The sequence below is a fragment of the Atractosteus spatula genome, chromosome 3 (genome assembly GCF_055471065.1).
Source record: "Atractosteus spatula isolate fAtrSpa1 chromosome 3, fAtrSpa1.hap1, whole genome shotgun sequence".
NCBI classification, from domain to species: domain Eukaryota; kingdom Metazoa; phylum Chordata; class Actinopteri; order Semionotiformes; family Lepisosteidae; genus Atractosteus; species Atractosteus spatula.
Window position 1 is genome coordinate 75,856,051 of NC_142708.1, and position 22,027 is coordinate 75,878,077.

General features: G+C 39.7%; 1 protein-coding gene across 1 annotated transcript in view; it reads right to left on the reverse strand.

The window, feature by feature from the left end:
• Nucleotides 1-20,993, reverse strand: part of clip3 (CAP-GLY domain containing linker protein 3) — a 40,350-nt gene extending 19,357 nt beyond the window's left edge. Inside the window, exons 1-4 of the mRNA XM_088910169.1 lie at nucleotides 20,829-20,993; nucleotides 14,818-14,967; nucleotides 12,615-12,754; nucleotides 700-793 (exon numbers count right to left, since the gene is read on the reverse strand). Of these exons, the coding sequence (XP_088766295.1) occupies nucleotides 700-793; nucleotides 12,615-12,754; nucleotides 14,818-14,947 (364 nt within the window). The 5' untranslated portion in view covers nucleotides 14,948-14,967; nucleotides 20,829-20,993. The remainder of the gene's footprint in view (nucleotides 1-699; nucleotides 794-12,614; nucleotides 12,755-14,817; nucleotides 14,968-20,828) is intronic.
• Nucleotides 20,994-22,027: the final 1,034 nt, after the last annotated feature.

Here is a 22,027-nt window from a genome sequence, read left to right on the forward strand (position 1 = left end):
TTTCCTTGCTTTTTTCGTGGTTTCAAAATGGAGGGTGAATTTGGGTTTTGAGAATCTTAATGCCCACATTGACTCTCAGCACTGTGCCTTTTCAGTATAGTCTTTATTCTTATCAGGTTTCTTTGGTCTCTTCCACCCTGTCCATGTACGTGTACGTAAAGGATGCCTGTTAAATTTGCAAAGATTGTCTTAGAGAGTAAACCTGCCTGGTGCCCTTTAGACCCCACTTTCTATCTTATATCATGTTCTTCAATTCCCAGTAACTCCAAATGTTTACCTTTCCGCCCTCATTATTCATTATTAAATTATTCCTTTCTTAAAGAGACATACCATAAAATTGTAGGCCCCTTTCTCATTCTTGTATCTTGGATCAGTGGCTTTCAACTACAAAGTTATTCATCTGATTACAAACATGATAGAACTTTTCAGCCTGGCTTTAGATTCACAACTTCATGGAGACTGTCCATATCAGGGCAGTTAATGATTTACTGATGAAAGCACACTCACTGTGATTTTATTTCCATCCTTGTCTAACTAGACATTTGTGATATATTTGATACCAATGATAATACTATATCATACAGAATTTTACACATGCTAATAAATATTTTCCCTTAATGTATAAAGGATAAAAATTAATGCTATACGTCAACAGAAGGCAAGTGGTAGATTTTCGTTTTCCCTCTCTCTGCCACTTACCTACTCCATGAGCTCCAGCTTTGCAGGTGTAGTGCAGCAGGGTCATATCTGTCAGCCCATCTCTGTCATTGACATGACAACCCCTCTTCAAGATCTGAGGTGAGACAGACAAGGGCCATTGAGAGTGAGTCCAACCCGCTTCTCTACTGAGCCGAACGGGCCCGTTTACATTGGGCACGCTCTCAAAGGAGTATTTATAGAAATCCATGAGGGGCAGCCATCACCATGACGAAGGTGGAAACGCGCAGAGGCCACCACCTGTACAGTTCGCAGCTTGTGACAACTCCTTGACAAAAAAAGTTTGCACAGTAGCACCCTAAATGCATGCATTGTAGTCAAAACGTATTGCAAATGCAGAAAATTCAACCAATACTTATACTACACCCATACTACAGCCGAACTACACACTTGCTCTTGTGTGTATTTCTGTAAACGAGTCAGGGGACTTTTCCTTGTGGCCATCTTGCCCAGGTGTATGTCAAGCATTTTAAGAATATCGTTTCGGAAATATCTATTGTTGGTGACCCTCCCTCAGGTGATCTTACAGCACCAAAACCTAACAACGAGCAGAAGTTATTTTTTTCTACGGCATCTTTGCTTTTTGATTGAGTGGCCGCTTTTCACACTTCTGTGCAGTTATGCACAAACTACTTCGGGGTCTTCATGGAATGATTTTGAGTCACAGGTCTGCGACGCCTGAGCTAGGGTGTCACATGATTATAATACTGCACACCATGTTAAGACATTGCAGAGACATCATATATTGGAATTGGCTAGTATTCCTACAACAGTTGTGCTCCTGTGGTATCCAGATTTATTTTTTCTTGAACATCTAAATCAGGGCCTGCAGGGGACACATCGTGGAATGAAGATACAACCATATGAAAGCCTTCTAAAAATGTTTCACAATATTTCCTTCTATGGGCTTTTACAGGAAGGACACTGGATTGCCTTGCTCATATGCATACAATAGATGTGTGACATATGGATGACAAAACCAGAATTGTACAAGATGCTTTAAACCTTTACCTTCCTTGGCATGCACCCAAGTAGGATAAAATATCAGATAAAAACTTGAGGAATTTCGATTTTTAAAGAAGTTAATATTTTACTTTGAAAAACAAATAGTTATTTATTAAAGGAAAAGGCAAGGCAGGTGAAGTTACATAACTTCTAAATCCCAATTTGCAATGCAGGTCAATTGACTAGGTTAATATGATTAGATAATCATTTAAAATGTCACTGTGTACTGGAAGCGTAAACAATGTTGGCAGCTGACGCCTATATACTGGAGTGTTTAAACTCAGGCATTTCTTTTCTTTAAAGTGATCAAACTGCCTTTGTATATGCAATGCTTATTCATCAGTAGACCTTGAACATACCACAGGTATCCCTGGCTCGGTAACAGGTGAAATAACACAGAAAAAAAATGTTTACTCAGCCAGATTCGTAAGTCTTTTCATTTCATGGGGTAACAATAGGAAAAACTGCAATTTAAAGGAGTCCAAAAACAGAGGAGTTGTTTTATCTCAGATTTAATGATGGTTACATTTCTCAAACCATTTAGCTGTGGTAGCTGTGGTGCCTGATCTTTTGCACAGGCTAAATTTGAAACCCTGAGTCTTATACAACTGGCTTTGTAAAGCCAATGCTGTAACCCTTTCTGTGGATGGCACTGTACTTGAACTTCAGTCTAAAGTGAAAAACCTGGGGGTGATATTTGATGTGCAACATATTGTCAAAGCATCTTTCTTTCACCTCAGAATTATCGCTAGACTACATCCGATGTTAATTCGGCAGCCAGAATCCTGACCAGGTGAAGCGAAAATGATCACATTACTCCTATCATGGAGTCCTTGCACTGGTTTCCTGTCAAATTTTGTATGGACTTCAAAGTCCTCATGCTCACCTACAGATGCAGCCATTCAAAGTGCGCCGTACAGACACGTACCGGAGGTAATTGGCTACGGTGTCGCGCATTGTGACGCATGATGATGCGCGGTACCGCGGTACGTGATTGGTTGACCGACAGGGGCACTCGTGGTCCGTTGGTCTGTCGTAGAAAGATTTACAGTAAATGTCTTTACTGTGCCCGTTGTAGTATTGAATATTTATATGGAATTTTACCACTGAAGGGAAATCTTAGTAGCTGAGCATAAAAAGAATAGGAGCATACTGTAACGCGTGTGAAGGCCATAAACGATATTCATTTTGGAACATAAATATACAGTATATGGCTGGTCTCGGTACTTTAAAGAAAACATACATGAAACATGGTTTCATTATGACCAGAATCGGTCTTGAGATATTTTTAACTTGATTTACAGTATTTGAGCGGTATGTCTTGACACCGATACTACGTAAATACTGCTCACGTATATGTTTCTAGGTTTATATTATGCATTTCATACAGTCAAATTACTTTTGAGCAACTAATAAGAAGCGCGAAACGGTATGCCCAGGGCGTTTTAGTTTCGTTTTGTGCGAGGACTGCTTTAACTATATCGCCGTGGATTGATTAGAGATATCAAGTACATACAAGTCATTTTTACAAGACGAACTACAACATTTAAAAAATGTTACGAGTACATCATCTGTCAACAATTACACAGGTTCTGTTTCCATATTGCGGATTTTGGTTACGTAATATTATTTTCTAATTTCACGTTGTGAATATATGATTTGGGCAAACAGCCGCAAAGAAGTACATTATGGGTTGTTGTTTTTTTTTGCAGTTTTATCTAGAACAAGCGATGCTTAAACCTTTGTCTGATTCTTGTGAAACTATCCACACGACAGTTACCTAGGAGTTGACTTCAGTGATGTCACTGATGGGATGTTTCTAAAAATCCATCCACTGTAAAACTTCTTCTCCAGTTGTCCTGCATATGTATTCGCTAATGAAGCTGTGTGTTCTGAGCCTGGTTCTCTACATTTCTGTATGAACCAGCTTAGAGGGCTAAAGACAGCTTGTGTTTAAATTGAGTGTAAGGTAATTTATGCTTCTAAAGTCATGGTCAGCATTTATTATTGTACTGTGCTGTAAACTTGTTCTGTGCCTAATTACATTATTTTATAGCTTTATCAAATCTGTACATTGTCTGTCGATAATGTTTCTGTAGTGCTTTTTCAGCACTCAGCATGTGACCGCGCCGGTGGCGCTGTGGGTTAGGTTCCTGACTCCCATGTCACATGGTCTGTGATTGAATCCCATGTAACTATGACTTTATTTTTTAACAAACATTTCTTTGAAAAAATGAAACGTTTCCCTTGGTCAGAGATTAAATAAAACCTCACTCGCACCAAACAAATTTATATTTCTAAATATCACAACATGATCGAATTTAAGTCTTTTTAATAACAATGAATAGTCACCTATGCGTTACAAAATAAACATTTATATTGATTTGAATCGCGTTTTGATTTAAATCATAAACGCGTGTTTAAATATATGTGTTTAAAGGTGATATACTGTATAAAAGCGCTGATTCTTATGGAATGTGTTCCGCCAGGGATTCAAAAAATTTATTTTTTTTAATCGCGCATCTAAGGAAAATTGCAGTATAACTTTGTTCATGCACAAACAGTGGCATGTTACATTATTAATTTGGGTGTCTCCTCTTGCCAGAAAGCTCTAAATTGCATTTTGAGTGCGGTTTTTGACTTTTTCTAATTGCAACCCATAAATAAAGCTGATACAGTTTAGACTTACTGTATTCTAAACTGTATTACAGCAGCACATTGGACAATGCAACGTAAATTGCAAAAATGCACTTGGAATCTGTCCAAGCCCTACTACGAAAATTATTTAAACTGCGACACTTATCATTCATCTCTAAATAAACTTTATTTTATATAGCGTTTTAAGCGAATAGGTAATTAGATTGCTCATAAACCTAATCGCTTTTTCTACATAAACACAGCGTGATTGCTCTCTGAAAATGCTTTTTCTTTATATTTAGGCTCAGATTTCAACTATGGATCATATTATTATAAACTTTCGTGGAATAATGTCTTTTATGTAAACCATGTTTGCTATTAATTCATTTAGGGCTAGAATACTGTACGCTCATTGTCAAGATTACAGATTTTAATTGTCTTTTTTCTGAACCAGGGAAAATCTGATCATGTTTCTCTATAACAATAATAAAAAACTTTATTTTACATTATTTTACATATCCTGCTTACACATTGCACGACTTTAATAAATCTATTCTTTATTAATACTAAATAAATAATACTAAAAATACTACAGCAAAGAGGTCACTTGATTTTTGGAATAATTCCAAATAGCACAATGATCCACTGGCATCCCTGAAGTCTGTTTAGTCCATAATCTTCCAAATACAATCACTAAGCAATTATAAGAATTATACCATCCTATTTCTCTGTGATGTCCTGTAAAAACTAAACCTATTTTTATAAGGATTTTACTCAAAAGATTTCCAAACACACAAAGCATTTGTGAAGTACTATAGTATTTCTAAAGGTTACTGGTACAACATCAATCATTAAATCTTAACAATAAAGTTTAGATTGCTGACTATGGACTAACTACATTAACTAACTGCAATGCAACAGTATAAATTGTACAAGTAAGAATATCTGGTTGAATTCTTGCATTTGTAGCCAATTTAATGTGAGAGATTTTAAGTTTTAACAGAAGAAAACTACGAATATGAAAACAGCCATAACAACAAAAATTACTGTGCAAATATCAAAAGGCTACTTCAGTAATGAAATAATGATCACAGTAGAAACCAGACACTGTTTACACCATATTGTTAAGAAAGACTCAAGACAGAAATGTTCATGTACAGCTGGAAAAAACAACTTCTAAAACAACAGTGAAGGCTGCAACATTACGCCCATGCTTTTCCACACTTGTAAGGATAACCTTAAAACTTAGGCTGTTGAGTCCAATCAATTAAAGCTGGAGTTCTGCAGGTTGTACAGGCTTAAAAGGTAGATCGGTAGTTTATCTGCAATATAGTCCAGTACTTTAGGTGTTTCTTAGTTTAATTTTCCTGCTTATTAATGCTTACTTTCCTACATTTCCAATGCAGTTCACTATCATTGTACACAAAAGCCAAACCATAAACTTTGAAGCTAGCAGACTTCAAGAAAACACCTGTTGGTGTTAAATGGTGAGGTTTTATTATAATCTAAGGTATGAAAACAAACTAGCTACATTTTTAACACACTTTATAATACGCCACTTTTTTGTTGTATCCCAAGTGATTTGAAGCATTTCTGTTTTAATTGAACTTCTAGAGTTATTTCTCCAATGTTTAGGAGGATATCGCCATAATAAGGGCATGCTTGTCATATGCTAAAAGAATAGCTTATAACAGGAAAGGCAAAGTCTGTTTTTTTTAAAAAGCTCCTTTAAAGCCTGTGCCCCAGAAGGTCCATTTGTGTTGAGCTGTGAAAGTGCTCTACAGTAAAAACCTTGTGTAAATGGTTAAAAGCAATGATCCAGGGACGAAAGGTGATTCAGGAGCCTAGAACCAATATTTGTGTGCTCGGTGCAGTCGGATGTTGAAATTTGTTCCCCGTTTTTGAAAAAGTCCCACTGTATGCTGTTCCTTTTATTTACAATAAGAATCTAGGAACCTCTAGGAGACATCAACTGCAAAGTGACATGACTGAGAGCCTCTTGAGTCCTGCAGATACAGGGTACTTCATAATTTTAATGAAATCAAATGTGTACTGTACGTGTAAAACTGAAGCTGACCTAACAACCATCCCCTTTTCTGCAGAGCGTGTTTAATTGTACTGTTTCAGCACATCAGTTTTTTTTTCCCCCAACAACTTTCCAGAGGAGCTATAAATATTTTAAATAAATACACACAGTATTGCTCATAAGGTCTGCTATTTGAGGTCCAGTTATTTAGATGCATACATCTTATTTTATCTCAGCTTTTCAGCTGAGATACACAGATCATACATAAACAATGCAGTAAAAAAATGTCTCATCAAGTATTTAATCATTAGGTATAACAGTTTCCCTTTAGGCCTCTGAAAACACCACCTTCTACCTTGTGAATACCAGTACCTCCTAATTGTCTAAAGGCTTTATTTCTTAAGAGCATGACATTAAAAACTGCTCAACTTTACAGCTGCATGTTTGCTTGCAGCATTCCAATACCTCTCAAGCAGTGAAAACAAATAACCTGCTGCAAAGCTGCTTATTATGGAGAAAAAAATCTCAGTTACATTCCCAGATCATAATCATTAGCTTTCCCAGCTGCAAATAACTACAGGTGCAAAGAGACAATGTTCAGACACTCAAAACAACCTTTTCTGAACCTGATCAGATTTTCCCTGGTTCAGAAAAAAGACGATTAAAATCTGTAATCTTTCCACTTGTATGTCATCGGACATTAACGAGTACAACCCCCCTCTCTGCGGGAGTGCTGGCTGTGACGAATTAAACCGGTTTCACAGGTATTTTCAAAGTAGGAAGTACAGTACTTACTAGTTAAAAAGCTAGGCTCCTCAATGAAATCGCTTTAACATGCTAATGCGTTGGTGTAACAGTCCGGGCGTGGCAAGCTTCCAATGTCAACTCGACTCGATTGGAAGACAATGAACGTACAGTATTCTAGCCCTAAATTAATTAATAGCAAACATGGTTTACATAAAAGACATTATTCCACGAAAGTTTATAATAATATGATACATAGTTGAAATCTGAGCCTAAATATAAAGAAAAAGCATTTTCAGAGAGCAATCACGCTGTGTTTATGTAGAAAAAGCGATTAGGTTTATGAGCAATCTAATTACCTATTCACTTAAAACGCTATATAAAATAAAGTTTATTTAAAGATGAATGATAAGTGTCGCAGTTTAAATAATTTTCGTAGTAGGGCTTGGACAGATTCCAAGTGCATTTTTGCAATTTACGTTGCATTGTCCAATGTGCTGCTGTAATACAGTTTAGAATACAGTAAGTCTAAACTGTATCAGCTTTATTTATGGGTTGCAATTTAGAAAAAGTCAAAAACCGCATTCAAAATGCAATTTAGAGCTTTCTGGCAAGAGGAGACACCCAAATTAATAATGTAACATGCCACTGTTTGTGCATGAACAAAGTTATACTGCAATTTTCCTTAGATACGCGATTAAAAAAAATAAATTTTTTGAATCCCCGGCGGAACACATTCCATAAGAATCAGCGCTTTTATACAGTATATCGCCTTTAAACACATATATTTAAACACGCGTTTACGATTTAAATCAAAACGCGATTCAAATCAATATAAATGTTTATTTTGTAACGCATAGGTGACTATTCATTGTTATTAAAAAGACTTAAATTCGATCATGTTGTGATATTTAGAAATATAAATTTGTTTGGTGCGAGTGAGGTTTTATTTAATCTCTGACCAAGGGAAACGTTTCATTTTTTCAAAGAAATGTTTGTTAAAAAATAAAGTCATAGTTACATGGGATTCAATCACAGACCATGTGACATGGGAGTCAGGAACCTAACCCACAGCGCCACCGGCGTGGTCACATGCTGAGTGCTGAAAAAGCACTACAGAAACATTATCGACAGACAATGTACAGATTTGATAAAGCTATAAAATAATGTAATTAGGCACAGAACAAGTTTACAGCACAGTACAATAATAAATGCTGAAATTCCGGATACTATTATTTTGCTAGCGGTATTTACTGGTAACTCGCGGTAGACTGCGTACAGCGTACCGGAAAATAATGCGGTATCGCCCGCGCATTTTGAATGGCTGCATCTGTATAAGGCTCTGCATGGCTTGGCACCTCAGTACCTGTCTGAGCTATTATCGCCCTACTCCCCACCTCACAACCTTCGCTCTTCTAATTCTTCTCTCCTTACTGTCCCCCAAGCCCGTCTACACTCTATGGGTGACAGGGCCTTCTCCTGCTGCGTCCCAAAACTCTGGAACTCTCTCCCCAAAGATATCAGAGAGTCACCTTCTCTAAACTCCTTCAAATCTGGACTCAAAACCTTCTTTAGAAGAGCCTTTACTGAACTGGTTCCATTCTTTACCCCTCTGCTCCTACTGTATTCAATACCCCTGTCTACTGTCTCCTCTCATTGTGCATATCTTGTGTATTTTTTTATTGTTGTTGTCATTCTGTAAAGCGCTTTGAGAAGAACCCTTTAAAGACTATATAAAACAAAGTTTATTATTATTTTTATTATTATTATTATGATCAGATCTGCCCCATCATGTTCATTTCTGAATTTACAGCAGGGCTCATTCTGAATCCCTAGGAGGTTCAAGCACCTCTAGTTTCTTGAATCAAAGACAGTACTAGAATACACTACTACACAATCTATATGAGCAGCTAAAATGGAGACTGATTTTAAAATTCACCTGTCCTGGGAGCAACAGCAAGAGCATTTGGAGAGCTAAATCCTGTCAGATCAACATGGTCTTTCGCGAAGGAGCAGATGACACTTACACAGATCAGACAATGGCTTAATTTACTGCCTCCGCTAATGCAGGCCAGCCAGCCTAATGGAAAAGGCTTATTACTGCGGCAGTCAATCCTTGGTGGTATTCTGGCTCCTGGGAACACTGAGGAATAACAACTGACAACGGAGCGAATTTACTGCCCGCAGTGATCAATACAGCACTTGTACCAAGCAGGAGGCACCACCCTGGGAAAGCCACCTCTCCATAACACCTTAGTTCTGATCACAGCTCTGATTGAAAATGGCACTTTACTTTCTAAATTCCTGCACCGTGCCCCTGTTTGCACATAATTCCTTTTTTAATTTGGAGAGTCTGAAGTGCTTCTACCATCTGCCTCCATACTCCTCGTTCCCATTGTTTACACTGTGTTTTGATCATTCTGAGTCTCCAGCTTCGACTGTACCGTATATACAGTATAATACAGCTGTAGTAAGTGTCTCTCCCCTTTGGTCCATTGCTAGAACAAAGGCAAAAACTTGCCTTTGCACCTTTTTAAAGAAGTCTTTCCAGTCTGTGCAAGATATACTTTGATTCAGAGCTTCTGCTATCCTGGGACAGCGGACAGGGTAACATTTAGATAGATCAGAATGAGTGAGCAGGGTGTGTGGCCAGCGGGGTTTGTAGGAATCATCCTAGGGATTTTTCTAAATGGAGTTTGTAACGAGGGTTTGGGAGGGATGACAACAGTTCAGTCATTCTCAGCTGTCAGTAATTTTTCAATAATAATGATGTCCTTTCTTCAGTTAAACATCATTAATTAGTAACTCCCTTCTCTCCCTCACATTAATCTTTTATATCCCATCTCCACCTCGGTGTCTGCCACTTGGTCACTCTTCTCTTAGCAGGGGGGTTCCAGCCTCCTCATCTTGAGGCCAGGAGGTCAGCCCTCAGCCAAGCTGGTTAAGCCAAATTATTGTAACTTAAAATACTCAATTAATCTTTTAATACACCTAATTCTTGCCTGTTGTCATTCCTAGTGAATAATGTGTTAACACACTGAGAAGATAATAGCTACCATCCTAATGGTTCTGTCGAAAAGTGGAACTGCCATTCCTGTTTCTTGGATTTGGGATAACAGAGGATTGGTATTGAAGGAATTTGGTTACAATTGTAACTGTGAACTGTCACTTGTACACAGTCACTTGTAGCTGTCGGTACAGTCAAGATGAAACAAGTTATAGTCAAGCAGGGTTTTGAAAGTGCAAAACTTTAAACCCTTATGTTTATCTTCAAATTTCTTTTTTGTCTACACTGATTTGCAGAGGCAATTTTCATGCTACCAAGTTATAAAAAACTTCAAATCCACTATATAGAAAGAAATCATACAGTTGTATGCAAATGTTTGGGCACCCCAGGCCAAATTACATGTTTTGTATATTTTCTAAGTGAAAAGAAGTTAACACAACATACACACAACATGTAATTTGGCCTGGGGTGCCCAAACTTTTGCATACAGCTGTACATGCTCCTCAGCCAATAACTGTTTATAATGATAAACTGCAGGTTTTGTTAAAGAACTAAAAAATGTTCCTTCACATACCATTATTACATCATGGGTGTAAGGAGGTGAGCAGGATCAGTCTATGGCCAGTGTGCATCGGTGAGAGTTTAATATATCCTTCGTAGCATTAAGATTAATTCAAATCACAAAAATCCTCAAAGTACAGCTGCCTGTCATTATAAAAGAAGTAGTCATGGCACAAAGATAATTCCACAAGGAATGACACCCAAGAATTAGATGTGTTTGAGGATATCTGTCATGAAATTTGGCTTAAGCTGCTTGAATATAGAATGAGGAAGCCAGGACCACCATGCAAAGAGAGGATTTAACCTATGGGAGATGCACAGGTCAGGGTATGGGATGGAGAAGGGATGTGGCAGGCAAAATGCGAAAAGGAGATCGTTATACGATACATATAACTGAGCAACAGTGTCAGAAATGAGTATGATTTAGAACAGCTGGGACAAAAGGTCTGGGAAAATGTATGAATCGGCTTTACTCTATTTAGTCGTATATTTAGGCATACTGTGTATTCTTGGAAGAATGAAGTAGTTACTTCAGTCTTGCATGACTAGGTGTGTTGGAAAGGAAGATTCAGCTCACGGTTCTGATGCAAACCTTTATCAGTTATGTGCATAACTGATCTTCTGGTATGGTAACCAGGGTTCAAAGAAGGATGAACAAACCTGACAACACTTATACATTATTCAGTCTGGCCAATAAGGAATAATCAGTAAAGAATAAAGAGCTTGTGAACCACACACAAGACAAGTGCACTAAAGCTTCAATGTGTGTAAAATATAGATCAGCCAGATTCCAGCTGTTTTCCTTTCAGTTTTACAAAAACAAATCAGAGAGCATATCAAATTTAAGAATTAAACTGCTTTATTCCTCTAATCTGAACCAAGAATCCAGCAAGTTCATTTTTTGACTTAATACTGTGCTCTAGGCAAATCCAGCAATTTTGGATTTTTGATGGGTGGTGTTTGTCCTGTTGCCAGTGTTTTACTGCAGACCCCACAGAGGATCCACTATAATGCTCTGATCTGTGCTTGCAGTGAAGTGCATGAAGATTCTTGCTATTTTCTCCAGAATGATATCAAGGAGGTTATTGTGCTGCAAAGTAGCATGAATCCAGTGATTCCCTTTTCACGTCCTTGATGAAGGACAGCCAAGAAAATCATTAATCTGTGTGTAACACAGGCTTAATGGCTGGGCTGGCCATTTCTAGATTATTTCCAGTTAATGTACTGTATGTATGTGGCAGTAGAGAAAGATGCAACCTTATTGGTTTTTGAGAAAAGACCATGAAACCTTGGTTGAACAATTAAGCTGAAGACACCAGGAGGATACAGCCTGTTCCTGCAGTGTTGTGCCCACAGCCAGCTTGCGTCAGTCACATTCCACAGGGGAACTTGCAGCTTTGATATATCCACTCCACTGACCACAAAGCCCTTTGGTATGAGCAGCAGACAGGACACACAGGCATGGATTATCTGTTTGTTTTTTGAGCTAAGCAACACTCTTACAGACTGGCTTACAGCACAACAGAGCTGAGAAGAGGGGGGTGCTTTCCAACTCTCAAAGAAAGCGAACAGCGCAGTGATGGTATTTTCACATGGCTGTATGGGCCAGAACTTTTTTGCTTTGTTTTTAATGTGACTAATAAAGCCAGTGTCCTTACGTACACACATTTCTAAAATCCCCTGCAGTTGGGCTCTTATGACACAGCTGTGTAGGTTCTGTGCACCTAATGAGGCTCAGACAGCTCCGGTATTGGAGCGGTTTAATTCCCCATACTGTAGCTTTTTTCCCCACCTTTAGAGAGTCACGAGCCGGTGCCTGATTTGGTAGACAAGGGTGCACAAAGCAGAACTAAGCAGCTCTTATTCAGCACGGACTGGAAGCAGGTTAGGATGCAGAGCACTTAGGAAGTCACTCACCTCGTTCCCAATGATGTCAATCTTGTGCTGCACCTGTGGCACCCATTGTCTGATGATGGCAAACAACTCGGGGATCGTGGTCCGGGGATCGTACAGGATTTCCTGGCAGGCCGGGTCATTCGGATCGAAGAAAGTAAAGGCTGAAGAAAGGAACCCCAGGGGAGGAGGTCAGAATTGGCTCAGAAGGATTTGGAACAACCTGTTGCAGTACACAGGGCCAGAGTCACATGACCAAGCAGTGAGCGTAGAGATTCTGTGGAAGCATAGCTCAGTTTACATTTAGGCAGGACCCAAGCATTGCTTGACAGAATAATTTGGTTTTTAATCACAATTTGTGAACACTGCACTGCATGCCATATGTGTTTATAAAGCCATGTGTGTTTGATTAACCATAATTTTATCATAATCTGATTTTTGTATGTATGGATAGTACAAAATAGCTGCTCCACTTTGTGGGTAGTTGTTTTTAATTATTGAATTTGATATCAGCGTAGTTGCTTATTTTATGTTTTTATGCCAAAAAATCCAAATGCACACATGATGTTGTGTGCATTTTCTGGTTTCACCCTAGTTGGTTTCTCAAGTATTTATTTTGCTTGTTGCAGAATGTGCTGTTTGCTCATTTCTGTGTTCTCTCCTTCCTGAAAGACCCAGAAGACAAGCTGTGTTCTCCTGTATAATGGCTGACAGAAGAGCAAATGAGCTAGAGGATGAGGTCACAGTCAGATGTTTTTATTTCATACAGTACATGTGTCCTTTTTGTTTATCATTTTCTTTTGTTGTTCAGTTGTATGTTTGCAGCTCCTGGGCTGCAGGAAGGTTTCAACCGATGCAAAAGGCACACGAGCCTGTCTGTGGCCGAAAACATAGTTCCCATTGCTAGAGGGGGTATATTTACACCACAGAGACATGCCACCACAATTCGTCTTGCTGTAGAAGTCCCCTGCCCCCCATCTTGGCCAAGTGGGAGGTGGATATTGACCACTTTGAGATCAATACCCCTCTGCTGTCTGTCATAGTCTATTGAACAATCGAACCCCTGATAAACCCAGTGTAGTGCAGACAGCAGCGACAGAGTAAATCATAACCAAGTGGAATTAAAAAACACATAAATAAAGACAGGCTGCTCCCAGCAGCTGTTGACTTCACTTATAGCTGATTCACAAAAGTTCCATTTATTCACACTAAGACATGAAAAGGCACATCAATACCTAGCCTGGCTTTTACAGCTCAGGTGCATCACATAAAGATTGTGCAATTTTGGATTGGATCCATAACAAAACATACGGGATAAAGACACCGGAATAACAGGGTTTTAAAAAAACAACTTATTTTTCCTCTTATCCCAAATATTGGCATCTGTATTGTAGTAGACCTGCTCCAGCCAGGGTGGATTAAGAAGGGAGGGTCGGAACTGCTCCTCAAGAACAGGCAGTTTAGCACAGTCAAACAATGTGTTTGGGAGGTAGGAAGCTAGAGCTCCAGGAGGACGCAGGAAGACCATGCAAACTTCACACAGGTGCCCACGCTCATAATGGCAGAAACACTTCGTAAATACTGCTCAGGATACCCCTTGAACTCTGCATACAAAATGATTCCTACATCATTTTTTTTTTAAATGGTGGTGGCTCTGAGGCCGGTGTTGTGGCTCTGTGGCTCAGGATCTGCGCCTCTGGCTGGAAGGTTGCTGGTTCGTATCCTGCGGCCAGCAGAGGAATCCTACTCCGCTGGACCCCTGAGCCGTATAACTGGCTGACCCTGCGCTCTGACCCCCAGCTTCTCTCTCCCTGTCTGTGTGTCTCATGGAGAGCAAGCTGGGGTATGTGAAAAGACAAATTCCTCATGCAAAAAATTGTATATGGCCAATAAAGTGGTCTTAATCTTAAATTACACAACATACAAATAGCCAATACACTTCTTTGGTCTCTCCTGTGTGAATTCACAGCTTGATGGTTGTGAGCAGAACTGTGAAAAGACATGCAATTAGCTATTCCAAACTGATTGATTGATTGATTTAGAATTGACAAATATTTTGTTATATCTACCCAATCAATTCTAAATTTATTAATACCATGTGGACCCCTGTAGTCTAGCTGAAGCAAATTTAACTTAAGAAACTGCGCATCATGTTTTATTTACCGACATACACAAGCAGGCCAACTTGTCTCCAACGAAATAGTCTTAAGAAAGACGTGTAGTTTACCGTAGTCTTTTGGAAGAGGAGCCGGAGCTGAGGGGTGGACCATGGGCCTTTTCCTTATCTCCGAAACGGGACTCTGAAAGTCCAAGGCAGGTTGGGCATCCCCCACTTCTGCAGTGTCCTCCTTTGTCATCCTGGCAGAGCCCTCCCAGGCTGAGAAATACAAAAAGATGTGAGAGACAAGTTGAGTGACATGGGGGCATGGCAGTCAGCAGTGCTGTCTCACAGTTTCAGGGCCCTGGGTTCAGTCTGTGTGCGTGGAGTTTGTATGTTCTCCCTGGCCATAATGGTGTTCTGCAAGGTGCTCCAGTTACCTCCCCCAGCAAAGCTACACCTGCTAGGTTTCATAGCTGCCTTTGTTAAAGCGGAGCTGATACACTATTTTTATATTTCAGGGTTAGAAAGAATAAGCATTGATGAGGGCATTTCAAACCACAATAAAAGTAAATTGTACAAAGTGACTTCTAAAACCTCCTATTTTCATAAAAAAATAAGATGAAATTTCCAGGTATGTGCAGCTCCACAATCTGCAATTCACAAGGCAACAAAACTTCCGGTGATGTGGTGCGGCCCTTCTACATTGTAAAGATGCGGCCTTGTGAACACATCTCTTTTAATCCAATAGAAATATTGCTCTCGACTTCGAGACAGTTTTGCAGACAAATACTAGTTGTTAAATCTGCTTGCAGATCACATGGGAACATTTCTGCAGTGAAATGTCTGCTACACAACCTGTACTTACTGTATTGGCTCATACAATGCATTCCATCATTACAGTGACTAGTGAGGAGGAAGGGGCTGCATCACATCACAGTTCATGGGAACTCCTTTGACAGGTTTGCGATAACATGGTGACTTTCCATACTTTCACAAAGTTCACGGTTTTGTGCTTAATTGGAAATTTGTAATTTTTTTCTATACAGTCAATGACTTTCTTTTGTTACCAAGATTTAATAACCAGTCTGAGAAACTGGGACTGCAGTTTCACTTTAATTGCGCCGCTGATGGACCCTCATGGCAGACGGAAGGACGCGAGTCATGTGTTAGTCTCTCCTTGTACCCTGTACTGCTGGGAAGAGCCCTGGCTTGCTCGTATCCTGACCAGGCAGAGCTGCATTCTGACAACCCGCTAAACATATTGAAACATATAAACATAACACATTGTAGTTTCAGCATTATTTTTTCGTGATGAAATGGCGATGAGTTGATCTTAAAGTGATTGATACTCTACACCAGTGGTTCCCAATCCTGGTCCTAGTGACCCACACCCCTGCTGGTTTTTGTTCCATTCAGACCCTTAGTTACACAGTCAAACCCTTCATTGACTTAATAATAGTAAGATAGATTTAAAGCTCTTAAACATGCTTGAGCTTTAACCATTTATTCTGTAAGTGAAATTAATTTCCAAACTTGTCACTAGAGTATTATTCAAACAAAGCAACTTCCTAGATCAATTATGGCTTCAGTTATCTAATGAAGGTGGGCTGAGATGAAATCCAGCAGGTGTGTGGGTCACCAGGACCAGGACTGGGAACCACTGCTTAATATCAAGCAAAGGGCAAGGGAATAGAAATGCACCCTTATCTATTTTTTTTTTATTTTTTTATGAATTTGATGATCACTGTATGCTATGCTGTGTTTTGTGGGGCAGAGAAACATAGTGCTTCTTGTATAACATTATGCCAGAAATAGGAGATACTGTCATCTGCTGAAGGAGCAGACCTGACTGTCAAAATTATTCATACTAAAACGGATCTCACATATGCAACAGTAAAATTACTTCTCAATGTGTTTGTATCATTTATAGTTTTAAATTTGTTACATTTTAATGTTAGTATGATGACATTTTCATAATTGTTCAACTTCATCTTGTATTTATACAACTTTTATTTATACAAAGTTCTGATTTAAGACTTACCGAGCATTAAGAATAGTGAAATGGTATATTATGAGGTTGAGGGGAGCATGAATTTTCTTTTTGATTTTTACAATTTAGTATTGAAGCACATTCTTATTTACAGTGATTACCAAGAAACCCATTTACAGTATAAAACAGAGAATTTACTGGAACAATTTCAGTGAAGTACCTTGCTACCTGCCCTTGAATACAACTAAAATAGTTCAGAGGAGCACAGGGGCCAAGGTTACTAGAGGACAGTGCCCTGTCTCATAACTCAAAACTAATTCTGTGCCAAACGTCAACAGTATGATAAAAAAACAAGTAAAAATTGACCCTACCAAAATCAGACATACTGTACACTGTCTGTACAGTGCTTATCTGATTTTGAGTAGAGGGGTTCATGCATGTATTTACGTAGCAAACACAGCAGTTGAGTTGTTCTGTCCTTCACATCTTTGTAGTGTTGCAGACTATAAAGTTCACCGAGTTTACAGTAATTTGTTGTTTTAACCTGAAGCACATCAGTTGCAGATCAGACACAGGTTGGCTTTTGATTTCTGGCAGTCACTGATACACTGATTGTCTAACAAATATTTACATTTTCAGTGGTTTAGACTATCCATGGTATTAAGACTAAGAAAGGAGAGACCGGGTCATGGTGTTCAACTGGGCAGTATGCTGCTCATAACCACAGGCTCAAAAGTACGAGAAAAATATTATGGCATCATACAATCCTCAAAACCCCCAAACCTCTACAGCAGTCTGTTATTCCTGTTTGGCTTTCACAAGGGCCAGTCTTTTGTGAGGATCAAAACAAAACGCCAGGCTCTGCTAATCTGTTGACATGATGCTGAAGTGGTTCTGAGGAACACCAGGTGCCGTAGCTGTTGAAAAGCTCAACACATGCTTGGCCCAAAAGCACAACATGCCCCAGGGAGCAGCTGTGCTCATTTCCATCAGCACTGGATAAAATTAGTATTTTTCACACTATGTATTAGTGTGAAAAAGTGAATCATTTTTGCAGGGGAAGCCAAGTGTCTCTTTCCCATTTAGTCATGTTTCTTTGATAAAAGAGTGGAAAGGCAGAAATACAGCACCATCCTCCCTCCACCGGCTTTCCTCACTCCCCTACATTATTGTACAGTACAAGGCAGGTACAGTAGTACTCTCGAACAGGCCAGGTGGGCTGACTGGTCTTTTGAATCTGCGTAAACTGTAGCCTACATTTCAAACTCCAACAGCTGTCTTGTGTTTGTTCCTTTACCCTACAAATGTGTTGTCTTTGTCAGTCACTTTTTGTTGATTTAATACTTTTTACGATCTAGAAGATCCAACTTTCCTTGAGAATGCTTGTTTTGATGCAACCTTTAAATTTACAGCTTTAAAGCTGTGCTTTGTGTTACAATATGATAGAGAATAGAATTCCCTATTTAGATACAACAAAGGCCTCAGCATTTTTATCAACTGTTCTTGACCTGTGATTTGCATGTTGACCTGGCAGTGTTATGATATAGCATTGATCTTTTTCTCTGCAAGGAAGATGGCTGAGTTCATAAAAAGCTAATTTAAAGTTTGCAAAACCTGGCTGGGTCTTCTGTCTCTCTTAGCTAATTTGGTCACAAACTTGATACATCCACCTTTATGACTGGTCAGGCTTTCACCCGTATTTTGAAAAGACTATTTTAGACGTGATGTTCCGACCATCAGAGGGAAGAGAATCTCACTGGGGCAAAGGGAGGCACTACACTGAAATGCTGACCTGTCACTCATCCCTCCTCTTAAGGGCGCTCTGACCCTTTCATATTTTAGTTTATTACGTGCACCTGTCCCGTTTGTCTGTCTTTATTTAAGCCTGGTGCTCCCGCTATTCCTGCCTCAGCATTGGGAGATGGACGCCCGGAAGCCCACCTACCAGCGGGTCCAGGAGAGACCCGACGGCACAGGCTTCATCACGGCGTCCTGACCGTCTGGGTCCGGGGCTCGGAGCGCCTGGCCTCATTACCCTGGTTTCATTCCCCGTCCCTGTTCCGGATACCATTCCGGATTTTAACCTCGTCTGTCTCGTCTTGGATGGATCCCTGGTTCCTGGACTCTGGACTGCGCCCCAGATTTCCCCCTTGGACTGCCGGGATCAGTTTGCCTTTGCCCCCGAGCACTGGATCACCACCCTCACGCCCCCCTGTCTGTCAACCCGTCTTGATCCTCTACATCTCTTCCCTGTTGTCCTTCTCCACTTTCTTCCGGATTATACTGTCTGCATAGGGTCCTGAACTACGCTTCACGGGAGCCTGGACCGGCCTCCATTACAACACCAAGAAACCGACGGACTCATACCAAGTTTCTGATGTCTTTGTGGCAGAATTCCACAAGTCATGCATTAAAGAGATATTATTCTAAATAAGGGATAACACAACCAAACTAATTTACCATTAGTTCAGGTGGGTAGCTGTGTAGGCTGCAAAGGAACAAGTAATAGGTTTATTCCATGCTGAAAAGAGAATAAACCTATTACTTGTTAATTTACCATTATACCCATTATTACACCCTAAAATGTTCTGTCTACAGTAAAAATTTAAAGCAGTTAAATAGTACACTCCCAAAATTACTTGTTTATTCCATTTCACTAGGTGCAAGAGGGATACATGAATTTTAAAAGTTGCGCTTGTGTGTAACAGTGCAAATGAAATGGGTAGGCAAGATCAATGAAGGGATTACACAAGCACTTGACAGATCCTGCTTGGATTCGCTCCTTGTATGAAAAAGATCTGTACACATTTGTACTGTATATGTTACACATTGTACTGTTTTAATGTTGCCATTACTTGGTCATTGGGGATGAAGCAATTGTTATTTTTCTACTCTTTTTACTTAAGCAGTCTTGTAAATCCCTTGGTTTTGCAATCTTTCAGTTACATCCGTTGTTTCTGGAATATTTTAGTCTTCTATAGTTTTGCAGAGATAATCATTCACGCCATGTGTGTCGAGTTGGTAAATTTTCTGGATCCGTTATGTTCTTCTTTCCAAGAATGAATGTTTATTAACCTTCACAGTCATGCAAATGACGTTTATCAATCAGCGTTTTGCGCGCTATCAAAGAACATTTGAGTTAGAAAATACGGAAAGGCAATGTTAGCTGCACTACTGTAATGTCTTTTAAAAAACAATATGCTAAGAATTATTGATTTACTAAAAATTATATTACACAACATCAACAAACAACAAAACCCCGAGCACAACGAGGTTAAATTGCAACTTAATTACAAATTATACGAGACCATTTTTCTTTCCATGCAGAATAAAGTTAGCTTGGCCTCTTCCTCAAAATGTAAAAATACGCACCTGTTTTTTCTTGAACGTCACATTCTTAAATCCCCACCTTGTGGGCGACGTTCGATCCCACGTAAACGTAAAAAATGTTTTAACGGAGAAAACACCTGACATCGGCCGTGTCAGCTAATGCAGATTGTAAAAAACATCCTTTACAATATGAACAAAATAGAACAGTGTATTCGAGGGGGTATAAGATAGAGTACTGTTTTACAGACTGAAACCAATTGATTGTACAAATCGCTGGAAAATATATATTTGCAGTGTACAAAACATAATCTGAAGCTGAAATGTTAAATTGAAAAAACGGACACATTAACTATCGTTAGTGCTTTAATGCTAAAAACTACACGTCGTTATTCACTATTTTATTAATATACGAGGCTCCGAAATCGCTCTAGAACACGTCACGTGATCGTTTAAAGTATTTTTTTTTATTGAAACGGCTTTTTTCCCCCCGGCTGAATCGCGTATTTTAATTCAGAAAAGACGGGTAAAGACGGGGTCTCCTCTGTCTGGCGTCTTTCACCAGATCCTGTGCATCTGCGCCTCCCGCTTCTCCATCGTCCTATTGTTCTGCCTCCGCGAGCGACACGGAGCAGGAGCATCCTCGCTCGCTGGGAAGCGCAGGAAGCCATCGCCCTTTCTCCAGAACAGAAAACATTCCCGTGCAAAAGACGAGCCTGTTTGCAGTGCGTTTAATTTCGCATCACGATAACAGCCACGAACCAGTCATCGTGCGACATCTTTTATTAAAAAAAAAAACCCAAACCTCTTCGAGACTTACCAAATGGCGAGCCCCTGTTGTTGTTGTTGTTGGTGTTGTTGGTGGTGGTGGTTTTTCCTCTTCTCCTCTCGCAGCGGGAGCTGGTCCTGTGCCCGTGTGAGAAGGGGCGCTGATGCGCTGTGTAGATGCTGCTGCTGCTGCTGCGCCCGTCGCCCGTCTCCCCTGCCCCTCTCCGCCTGCGTCAGCCTGACTCACCCAGGGACCGCAGCGCGCTCCATTCACCGGCGCCTGCCACTCATCCGCGTCGCGGGCTGCACTTTCTAGAAGGAATCTCAGGCTGCTGGGGAGAGCAAATGGGGCTTTTTCCTGGAAAATCGCCTTAAAAAGCTACCCGCCCACAATCAAAAGCTGCAGTTTTAAATTAATTGAGCCCACTCTGGTTCAATTTTCTTCAGAGGTGCCAGGAGCTTAAGGGAATTAGCTTGGCAAGTTTAGATCAGTCAAATTCAATGTTATTTTTTAAAAGACTTAACAGGATGATGAATGTTCAGTTAAGTGTATTTGATGACATTGTGACTTTAATCTTCACGGATTAAATATACCAAATTTGGCAGTAGTTGGTGAAGTTGTACATCCTTTGAGTTTAATCACAGGTAATTAGTGAAAGTAAGGAGTGGTTTGTGTAGGTTGCTTACTCTAATATTGGGTACAGCTTTTTTCCTTTTTTTATTTTTTTTCCAAATTACCCTGCTGAAAAGCAGCTCTAAAATGATCAAGCGCTTTATTGTCTTCCTTTTATGTGGTTGCTTTGTCCTGCTGTTTATATAATGTCTGATTTTAAGATATCTGTAAAAATATTTTTTTTCCAGATTGCATTGTTGTGATAGATCTTCAAAGTTTTTCAAATGATCGTGCTTAATCATAGTACATATTGCCGTAATCCCTTTCGTAGCCCAAATCCTAAATCGAAAAACTATCCACCTTAATATTTTAACCTCTCTCTCCAAATCATAGGCTTTTATTATCTTAAGTCAAGTTTTAATTGGTAAAGTTGTCCAGGGTATAGCTGTTTTATATATAGTTTCTGCCAATGATCTATCTCCCAGGACCGTCTGTATTGGAAATTCACCCATAATCAAAGACTCCATCTCCTTCCATTTTGCAGCACAATATCTATCACACCAGCAGATTAGTGTTCTAAGTTCTAAGCTTGGTAGTATGGCTTCAGGCAAGGCGGGCCTAAACCACCTTTCTCCTTG